The following is an 11,223-nucleotide window of genomic DNA, read 5'->3' as shown; positions in this document are numbered from 1 at the left end:
CTATTTCATTCTCATCTATAAACAACCTACCAAACTTTGAATATCTCTTAATTTAAGTCAAGCACCAACTCCAAATATTTTAGCTTTCTAATTTCAATTGTTCACTATCTTGCATGTGATTCAAAGTTGCTTCCATTTCCTTTTATCTTAAAAGGGCATATCCAATGGGGTTAGGGGACAAAGCAAATTCCAACTAGATTAACATGCACCTGTTTGATTGAAAACAATATGAACAATAATATACACCCATAAAATAACTAATTGGTATGCCCACATATAATTTAAAAGCAGGCCAAGTGGCCAACTGATTGATTGTTTACCCTTACCTCAACCCAAAGCAAACTTTATACCCTTCCTATTACTGTTTTCTCCTTTCCTTCTAAAGCATTGAAAGCTGAATCCTATTATCTTTTGCTTATGCTTGGGACCATTACCTATGTCCCTACTTTAATAAAATTAATTGTCCTAATACTTATTGTCCAGCCAGTTGGCATAAACTTCATGCAACTTGTTTCTCAAAAAAAAAAAAAACTTCATGCAACTTTTCCGTTCTCTCTTTCTGCCACAATGGAGAGAAGCCTTGAAACTCCTTGAGTCCAGATATCATATTCTCTCTGGTTCTTGCACTCGAACTCCACAATACCTCGCAGTTCAGTCTTCAATCCGAAGTAACGACGCTGCTCTCCCCCATCAAACAAGTGTCTTCCCGGCCATGCTGGCATGTCCTTGTACACTTCCATCACCACATCTATAATTCCAAAATCACTACTTATAAAACTAGCTATTCTTGACTCCTTACTTATCAAATGGAGAAATCTGTTTGTACTGAAAAAAGAAAAAGATGGAAAAGACGATAAAGAAAGCAGTGATTTTTACTCTTTTTCTTTTTGGTGATGGTCCCTGCGACATGTTTGCTCTTCATCTTTAGCATTACCTGCAGAAAGTGAGGGCAGAGTATAGTACTACTCACTGAGTGTTATCATTAGTTGTTTTTTACTTTTGATTAAGAGAGCTAACCTGGCCTGTTCGATGAATATAAACAGATACAATCTTCCAATGAAGATCACCTGCAGAATTAATTCAACATTAGCTTATGTCTAGGATTTGAGTATCATAGAATTCAGTTTTTGAAGATTACCTTTGCGCGTGCGTTTAAGGAGCTCAGTTCCCTTAGCAAGAAAGTCTTGGCTACAGATGCCTAGATAATTCTCTCCAGGAGCAAGTTCTCCACTAGAGCTACTACTAGGATGACCATTATTGACTTTACCACAAATTCCAATTCCCATTCCTTTCTCCAGAGGTGTAACTGCTGCAATATTCCACACTTCCTTTAGAGCTCTTGCCTTCAAGGTAGCTGCCCCACGTAGAGCTGCATACAAAGTAGAGTGTAAGAACAGGAATAGCATTTTCTCCCATAATGCCATATCTATAGATTCAATTCAACGACAAAAAAATAAAACTAGATGCTTTAGGTATGTGTCCAAGATGCTGATACTCAAGATAACAGCTAATGCATTATGAAAGTATTCTGTGATAACTAAAGTTACAACCTAAAAGATATCACTCAGCCTGTTTTAGAGTTGGCTTAGTGTGTCCTATTTTATATGAAATAGAAATGCATTGAATTTCCATCACTTAAAAATTTGAACTCTCACTATGATGTAAAAGCAAGCTGTGCAAACAAGCCAATATCATTGTCACTAAGCTCCAAAATCGATTTCTTAAATACTTAAAAAACTTTTACCTCCCATGAGTGCAAGGTGGTGAGTAAGGTCACACGTTTATGGACAGATGAGTTAATTGCCAAGAAAAAAAAATCCTTTAAGAGAAACATTTAGGGTGCTAAATTATATTACATAAATATTATAAATTGAGATAGTATTATTTTGTCTAGTCATGTATATCACAGCTGGTCACTTGTATAAATTTAGTAAGTGAATACCACACATTGTATTTGGCAACATAATAATTAACCACACAAATATATAATTAAATTATAGAAAATTTTGTAGCACTTTAAGCATAGCTAATTTAGCTTATCACTCATCAAACCTTACCTGTAGCTGCTGCTGCATTAAGAGTAAGGATATCATCATAAGAACGCACATTGACAGCAGAGCTGACAACCGAAGCAAGGTGATCACGCTCAGCTCCCATGGCTTCTGCAGCCTCCACACATTGTGCAGCTACTAATGTTGCGGCTGATGCCACAGCCATGTCAGTCTTGGCCAACTGCTCATTCTTTGCTGAAGCTGAAGAGGCTGCTGTGGCTGCTGCAATGGCTGCTATGGCTGAAGCCACTGCAGAAACTGAAATGGCTGCATGGAGCTGAGCATTGTGGGCTCTGGTTTCCTCTTTCTTTTTCTCTTTCCTTTCCTTCAACCACCTCCCAACTGTCTTGGCTCCACCACCAGGGTTGCCATTAGCATTGCCAGCACTAGCACGACCACCATTGAATAGGGGCTGTATGGTATTGTTGGCACGGAAAAACTACATGCACAAAATAAGTAAAACAACAACTAAGCCTTAATTCCTAAACTTTATTAGGAGCGACCATAAATAATCAACATACTAATCAAGGTTTGGCTAACCTCAAGTATAATATATGTTCTTATCAGTTGAATATAATTCAAGAATCATTGGCAAAAAATAAAAGTGTGGTTTTACTTGTGAAAGGTCTCAATAAAAATTAAAATTGTCATATGCATTTTACATAATTCATCATATTAAATAGGACAATCATTAATTGATCATATTCACAGCAACAGTACTAGCAATTCAATCATTACTTTTTTTTTTTTTAACAATAGCAATTCAATCATTACACAACCATCAGTCTACTGGATAGCTTCAATAATTCCATATCCTCAATGGTTGAACATAAAATATTATTATTTCTTTGAATAAAGTACTATAGACACTTTTTTTTTTTAACAAAGTACTATAGACTCTATAGAGTACTAAACTACTACTAGTTACATTCATGATCTTTTTTTTTTTTTTTTTTGGGTAAAGTATGATCTTTTAATTTTGATTACTTCAAGGGTATATCCGTGAAGGAGATAGAATAGAAGACAAAAAAAAGAAAAATTGCTATCGTCACAACAATACTTCCCCTACGTAACCAAGTCAAGATGGCTGATTGGCTGGCTTCCTCTAACAGTTTTCACTCTCAAGTGAAAGGGATTGATTTACATGAGCAGGGACTGCTTTGAGATCAACGAGGGCTTTCATATTTCATGTCTATTTCAGAATTGCCTTAAATCATTGAGCATGTGACTATGAAAGCCAAAAGATTATGGAGATACTACAGTACAATACAGCTAGCTAGCACCGTCAGAAGCAAAAGATATTAATTGTTTATCAGGTGTGATGAGATGGGAGAGAAGCGGATAACTATGCAGAATCAGTGCCGGTTACTCTATGACTATAACCAAAACAGGCAAAAATTGCAGACAAATGTGACAACATGACTGATCCTAGCATAGTAATTACCTAGCTTCACTACAACTTGCACACATTTGGGTCAGTTCTTGCTTAGCTAAGCTACAACTCAATTCACCTAAATGAGTGAAACAATTTTTTCCTCAACTTATTTCATATCTTACTGAGATGTTAATTATATTTATGACTATGATATCATTTTTACTATATGTATCAATAGCAATAGATTGCCTTAGAAATTGTGAGAGAATTTGTGAAAATATGTGTCACTATAATTATTACACAAATTATAGTCCGAATCTAACTAGAATTTGATCAATTAGTGCTGAGCCCATACAGCCCAACCTCAATAGCAACCCCTCTCTCTTTACAAGGAGCCTTGGTTCATAGGAAGATTGTAACCAAAAGCTTTTATTGAAAGAAGATTTATTTAATCATTTGTGCCAAACTAATATTCTTTTTTTAAAGAAAAAAGAAAAAGAAAAGGAAAAGGCAAAACAAAACCAAAATAGCAACAATTATGTGTGGCAGAGAGAGAGAGAGAGAGAGAGAGAGAGACAGTAAAAAGCTGAGATAATGGTCTCTTGTTGGATACAGAGAAAACCACACTAATATGAAATACTGTATTATTTTGAAAAGAATATAATATAGCACGGTCTTGTAGAAGATAAGAAAAAGTGAAAAACCTTAACAACGTCGTCGAATTCCTCAGATGGAGAAACTGGGGGACTATCTGTTCCTGTTAAAGAACCAACGCCATTCAAAGGTTCGCTACTGTGAGATAGCCTTCCTGATGTTAGTGGCGACACTTCCTGTTAAAACAAAAGAAAAAAACAACCCCATTTAGAAAATAGAACCCAAATGAAAAAGGAAGCCTCCTAGATTGAGTGCTCCTCTACATTTTATTATGTTCTGTTTGGTTCCCGGGAAAGAATGGAAAAGAAAAAGCTTTAAAACATACATGCATTTTCTTTTTGTTCCTCTCATTAGTGCAAAAGGCAATGTATGCGGGAAAGAAATAAATGGGATTTTCTTCTTTCTTAAGCATTTGTACTTTGTGTTCACATTAACATTAATATTTATCATGCTATAAACCATTAAAAAGTACCTCTCTCACAGACTGTGACATAATGCGCTCAAGAACTAGCTGAGAAGTGGCACATGAAGCAAATGAGAACTGGTTTGCTGAGAGACTGTTATCAGTTTGAGGAAGCTCCTCACACTCTCCAGCTATGTCTTCTGGTATAGAGTTGGTGGTGCAAGAAGAAGCTCCGCTAGTAGACTTGGAAGCCATGCATGAAGAAGTAGTAGCAGTAGAAGAAGAAAGAGCAGGAGGAGGAGCTAGAGCTTTGGAAACTTCAAGAGCAGAAGCGCTCCAAGACCTTGACAGAAACTCCATTGGGGCTCGTGGGCTCTCCGGCAATTGGGTCCCTCCACGAGGTGTAGGCCCAGAAGCCCGGCGAGAATGTTTTGGTAGAAGTGTCTGTTCCATGAGAGTGAGTGGTTGTGGCATAGAGGTGTGGTGGGGTTTTGGTTATGTTATATATGGGAGGGGTTGGGTTTGGAAGTTCGTGTTTTTTGGATGTTTCTTATGGGATGTGGCCAATAATGGCTAAAGTTGGTCAGGATGTGGTCAAATGGTTTGAGGTGGTGTAGCTTTCAACTGCCACGGGGATGGTGTTGGGGCCCATTGACAATTCTCCTCCTATTTCGAAGATCAGTGGTAAAAGAAATAAAATTCCATTGAGAAGCTTTAATGGCAAAAGTATAAAGAAGAGAATAAAGAAAGCTTTGTTGATCAGGTGATCAATCTTTGTTAAAAGAAGGATGCCCACATGGGTTTTATTACATTTCCCATCATGTGATCAAATCTTATTGTAGATTATTGAAAGTCATTGTGGTTCACATTGATGTTTTATTTGGGATGATGCAACCTACACCCCACATATTTGAGACACTTTTGGGCTAGTATATCCATGGGGAAAGAGTCCAAACTGGATGAACCATATCTAAAGTTTTATTGGACGAACCATTTATTACAGTAAAGAATAAACCGGTTAAGATAGAGTTTCTAAAGATAATAGGCCTTAATGATCACAAACTTATATGTCTTAATTGTTCTATATACACACATCATGAATGAAAATTGGCACTTAGAGAAGATATTTTTGAAGTCGCATGCTTGACTTGTGCCTTTCAGATTTTGAGCTTCTTGTTGGCTGTGTGGACCAATTCGTTCCCACCTTTTTAAATGGGGTTCGCCCTTCTAATTCTGAATTCTGACAGTACTACATAACATGTCAGAGAGGCAAGTAATCTAATATATATATACAACAGTGCAGCGACCCTAGGTGGTGACCAAAGTGATTGTGTTTCTTACATGTCTTAAGGTCTTGGCAATGTCCAAGGCCGACAAGCTAAGAGGTACAGACAAAATTTTAGCTCAAGCATTTTTTTTATCTTCCACCAGAGTCTTGGACACAAAGCTGAGCACCAGAGCCCAGAGGTAGACTTGTGCTAAAATGCGCGTGCCATTGAACTAGATACGTCATTTTCCTACGCTTCTTCATCCCCAATAGCATACTTTATTTTTCGTTTCTTTAATTTTTTGGTCAGCTTTGTTTTTTAAAGGTCATGATTACCGACCATGTAGAATAGAGACCCTTTATTCCTTTTGCCTCGTTTTCTCAATTATCATTACCGCTTTTCGTTTACCATTGCATTTCAAATGTGTATGAGACCCCTTTTGTAGGACAATTCAAATAGCCTAGTGTTCAGCTTTTTCTATCTAAGAATAGGAAAAGGAGCCATTGTGTTAGATTACTTGAGTATTTCATCGAGACAGGCAATAATTAGATGCTAGTTACCAATTATAGTATGAAGGTTGTGTTAATTTTATTTGTACGGAATGGAAAATGCCCTTGATTAGAAAAAATCAATTCGGAGTTTAAAAAGCTAGCTTGAGTTTCTTTTTCTGAATTGAAGCCCGATCCTTGATTGCAAGCTAAACATGTACTTTGCACACTCAATTGCCCATTGGGCATCAGCATCTTGTTATAAAGCTACAGGAACAATCTCCATCTTTTCGATTAAGAGTCTAAGACAAAGACAACTTTAAAAGAAGTGAGAAAAATTTTTAGTAGTACTATCAAACGGTAGATTTTAATTCAGGTGGAATATTGGAAAAATAAAATAAGTTAGATAGTGCTTCTTTTAACAAGGAGATTCAGTAAACAGTACTGTCCAATAAGATAGATTTTAATATAAACTTAAAAGAGCATTAACTAACGGGGATCTAAATCTAAACCATGCTGAGCAAAAAAATACCACATTAAAAACAGACCTAGCTTACAAGCACTCAACCTTGTCCCTAGACACCCAATTTGAAAAGGACTAGACACCCAGAGATTAGCCCATTACCTTAAAGTCACCACAAAGATTATTCCCAATAATTACTCATAATGTATGGGACAGAAGTACTACACACCCTAAAATTAGTCATGAAGAGTCCTAGACAGGAAAATGAAGAAAGAGCATAAAATGCAATTCACAATCCAACAAGAAAATCAATTAAGGACCTGTTTAGATACCACTTATTTTGCTAAAACTAAAAACTTATTGCTAAAAGTACTGTAGATAAAGGTAAAAGTTAGTTGAAATAGTACAGTGTGACCCATAAATAGTACCAAAAAGTGCAGTAAGACCCATAAATAGTAGAAAAATTAAATTGAATAGTAAAATAATTTATAATTTTCATCTAAATCCAAACGCACACTAAATGTACATGATTGCATAATTTATTTTCTTCAGTAATAACAACTAATTGCGGTTCAACCACATGTAAAAAAAAAAAAAAAACCTAAATGTGAAATCCCAGGAGTCCTCTTTGCTTCAGTAACCCTCCCACAGGCTATACCCTGCAACATGAACCCAAAATGGTTCTCTTTCCTACCACTTCTTTCAAATAACATCAAGTGTTGGGCGTTGTTAAAAGCTCGCCTGACCTTCAAGTGTCAAACAGTTGAGATCAGTTTAGTTTGATTGCTGGCAGTCTTTACCTTCATTTTTAAATATTTTATAGCAGTCTTTTGAAAGCAGCATTGAAAAATTCCAAACTTGCAAGTAATACTCTAGGAGTGGGGTGCCAATTCAATCAAGTACAAGAATAACATCTACAGGCAATTAATTGTTCAGATTAGAGGCTTACTAAACAGCACTCACCATTTCTTAGCTACAAAAATAAGGGAGCACACACCATATGTGAAACAAGAAGTTTCTGCAACAGGGAAGCATTCCCTTGAGGGGTTCCCCACCCTTTTTTTTTTTTTTTTAATATATTTAAATCTTAGGCAACATATATAAAATGGTTTTCTCCACATAAAAATGGGGCAACTAGACAGCTACAAACAACACGAATGTGTAAAGAAGTGAGAAAGATTGAATAGAATCAGAAATACACATTAGGCTGGAAAGAAAACCAAAAATCAGCAATGCAATTGCAGGATAGCTATTGAAAGAGGGCTCAATAAAAATAGCATTCTGCAGAATATCATAGGAACTACTTATCTGTTAGATTGCAAACCACTGCCACCATAGTATTGCTTGGTGGTTTCACGTGAGAATTCCGCAAATGTCATCCCATCCTTTAATCGTGATGATAGAGGGGGAATTATTTTTCCAATTTCTTGAGTTATTTTATTATGGTCCTGCTCAGAATGATTTGTTTCCTCATGACATGACATAAATTGTTTCATAGGATAATCTGAGATTGAGAAAGTTTTATTCCATGCAGGCTGCAAGAAAACAACAAAGGTTTCTCTGCTCAAACTTCCCAACTTGGAAGGTCTAGAGACAGAGTGAAGGGTTGAGCGAAGCTTCCCTTTTGATATGATATCAGCCGATTCACCCACCTGAATGATAAAACTTTCAGGAGAGGCCTTCACCATGCAGATATTATTCTTGTAGGGATTGAAAATTTGCAAATATGTGTGGCCACTAGGGGATGGACATTCTTCATTGCAGGATAATGAAAATGGATCATTTGGTTCTGTTGCTTGTGAGGAAAGAAATAAGGGAGATGTCAAAACAGTGAAGATACCATAGTCGTAATGCCATTGCTGCCACAGATTGGAATGAATTCCACTGGATCCAACTTCACTACCATTTGAATCTAAGTTAACTACACCTTTTGATTGACCTTGTCGATTCCTTGTGGAATTCTTATCACCCCTTCTACCATTTGCCTGTCTTTTTGTGGTTGCCTTGCTCTCCCCAGCTTCACTTAAAACAAGATTGTCCAGAGCAGAGTGATAGTGTATAAGACGCCCTTTAGCTGCACAGGACTCCAATAAGCTTTGCTCAAGCTCTTGCCCACCAATGGCCTTGTCACATATACGCGCAATGCGAAGCCCTAGATCCATCATGCAAAATCCAAGCTTTCTAAAAGTATTTCCAAGATTTTTAAATTCAATGTCATGAATTTCTCCCGTTGTACCAACATCCAGATGTTCTTGTTCTGAACTCAATAAGGTATCTACACTATGACTTGGTTTACTTTGAACAGATTCCAGACCTTGCTCGTATCTGAGTTGCATAGCAAAAGATGAGACACTTCTATCTGGATTTTTCAAAGGAACATCACTCCCCAAGTTATGCTCCTGAAAATAGGTGTACAGAACAAATAGAAGTTAAGAACAATGAAATACTTGTTAAAAGAAATTACTTTAGAACAAAACATCCATCTCTGTGTTGAGAAAAATATCTAACTTAACAAATTGCACACAGAAATGACAATGTAAAGCAATAGGAAGAAGTTATATGATGGTGTATGAGGCATCTCATTGAGGGCCCTAAACACAATCTATTGCTAGAGAGAACCATAGAAATTTACACCTAAAAAAGAATAAAATTGTTATGAAATGGGCCAATGATGTATATCAAGCACACAATAACAATCTTGATAAAAAAATTGTAATTCTACATGAGCAAGTTTCCTTCTTTTTCAAGGACACATAAGTAAAATATAAAAATAATGACATTGACTAGATTTGAAATGAATCAGATGTTGGACTAAAGCCTCCTAATTTGCTAAATTCTTTATAATCACATCAAATAAATGTGTGCTGAATCCCAATTTCCCTTTAAAAAAAATATTTAGAATAAGTAAGTATTTTAATACTAAAGCTAAAAAGATTAAATAATTATCATCAACCCAGGAGACAAGACAGTGATGACTCAAAAACTTTCAGGGGCGTTTGGTTCGCTGTGATGTGCATGTGCCCTTGATGTGATGCACATTAAGATGATGTAACATTAGGGATTTTGGTTTATTTTATTTTTTCTAACATTACCATAATCTAAAATTACAAAATATATCACACCATCTTAATCTCGTCACCTTCCTAAACAATATAATATTGTATTCTTGTATTGAGATTACATTAACGTAAGATTACAATAATATAATATTACCCTACAATGTAACATCACGGCGAACCAATCGGCCGGCCCCTCGAGGGAAAGCATAAAGAGTGCAGCCAATTTCTGGTTTGCAAGCTTGGCATATTTACCAATCCTACATTTAAATTTAGTCCATTGACATGATCTTTTGGTAGTGGAAAAGGAAAACTAGGAAAGATGATATTATTATTATTACTATTAGTCAAAATTGAATGGACAGCGATTCTTAGTCAATGAATAATCCCATTTCAAATGGCTCTAACAATACTTGTCCACCCACCATGTAAGTTTAATCATAAAATGCAGAGTTTATATAATAAAATGAAGTGCAATACTAATCTCTAAGCGTAAATCATTGCAATTTGTTTCCTTTACCAATACAATTCTAATCACTCTTCCTTTGTTTCACCATTAAATACCAGAAATGATCAAAATCCAATGCTCACTACAAGAATTGAAATAGACAAAATGGGCACTATATTACAAATGTAATATATATATATATATATATATTGAAGAAGAAGAAGAAGAGGTTGACCTTGAGGATGCGAAGACGGTGATCGGGAGAGAGAAGAGCGAGGTTGCGAGCCAGAGAGAGGAGATGGCGGCGGAGAGAGGTGGTGGGGTTGGGAACGCCAGTGATTGAGAGCAGGCCTGGGCCAGTGGGCCCTAGGGCTTTCATTATCTCTCCGATTTGCCTGCTTTGGCTTAGTTGTTCTGAAACAAGCATTAGATCCGAATAATGGAGCTCATACAACTCTTCTTCTTCTATCAACTCTGTTTCTTCTTCCATTGAAAGAAACTCGGAGAATGTGAGGCACTGCAAATATTGTGGATTTAACTAGGAAAGCGGAATGTCATTTTTTTTTTCCCCCCAAATCGCCCTTTTTATTTTTATTTATTAGTTTGGAAGTTCCATGTTTTTTTTTTTATTATTTGTTTTAGTAAAATCACTGCTTATAATTTTTTTTTTTCTTTTCAATTTGTGGTTGAAATGTCTTTTAATGATATGGAAAATTTGCTTTTCCTAGTGATGAAATTATACTAGTGAGAGATATATTTTATGGTACACTGACATGCAGTGAACATAAGAATCCCTCAACTGCCACCATTCTTACAATTCACCGTCTTGTGATACATTGTTTCACATGCAATCACATTACACAAGGCGAATTAGGTACAATCCTAGACTCAAGAACCAGCTTGGATTGAAAGAGCAGAAACCAAGCACTATTCTAAAAAATGAAATCAGAAGATTTTTTTTTTTTTTTTGATAAAGAAATCAGTAGAATTTTGCCAAAGCCTATGGATCTTGAGAAT

The 11,223-nt window shown here is 36.1% G+C and overlaps 2 protein-coding genes across 2 annotated transcripts; both read right to left on the bottom strand.

Moving 5' to 3' along the window:
- Positions 1-254: 254 nt before the first annotated feature.
- Positions 255-5,243, bottom strand: LOC126708943 (VAN3-binding protein). The gene is made up of 8 exons (XM_050408972.1): positions 4,553-5,243; positions 4,131-4,256; positions 2,058-2,490; positions 1,139-1,369; positions 1,018-1,067; positions 877-934; positions 545-748; positions 255-510 (listed from the first exon to the last, which is right to left on the bottom strand). Exons 1-8 carry the CDS (start codon positions 4,955-4,957, stop codon positions 500-502), a joined length of 1,518 nt encoding a protein of 505 aa, XP_050264929.1. The 5' UTR covers positions 4,958-5,243; the 3' UTR covers positions 255-499.
- Positions 5,244-7,740: 2,497 nt separating this feature from the next.
- On the bottom strand, positions 7,741-10,784 carry LOC126708944 (uncharacterized). The gene is made up of 2 exons (XM_050408973.1): positions 10,442-10,784; positions 7,741-9,101 (listed from the first exon to the last, which is right to left on the bottom strand). Exons 1-2 carry the CDS (start codon positions 10,694-10,696, stop codon positions 8,007-8,009), a joined length of 1,350 nt encoding a protein of 449 aa, XP_050264930.1. The 5' UTR covers positions 10,697-10,784; the 3' UTR covers positions 7,741-8,006.
- Between the last annotated feature and the right edge of the window lie 439 nt (positions 10,785-11,223).

The sequence above is a fragment of the Quercus robur genome, chromosome 12, assembly GCF_932294415.1.
Source record: "Quercus robur chromosome 12, dhQueRobu3.1, whole genome shotgun sequence".
Classification (NCBI taxonomy): Eukaryota; Viridiplantae; Streptophyta; class Magnoliopsida; order Fagales; family Fagaceae; genus Quercus; species Quercus robur.
Note: the sequence above shows the minus strand (reverse complement) of the source record. Positions and strands in the feature narration are given on the sequence as shown.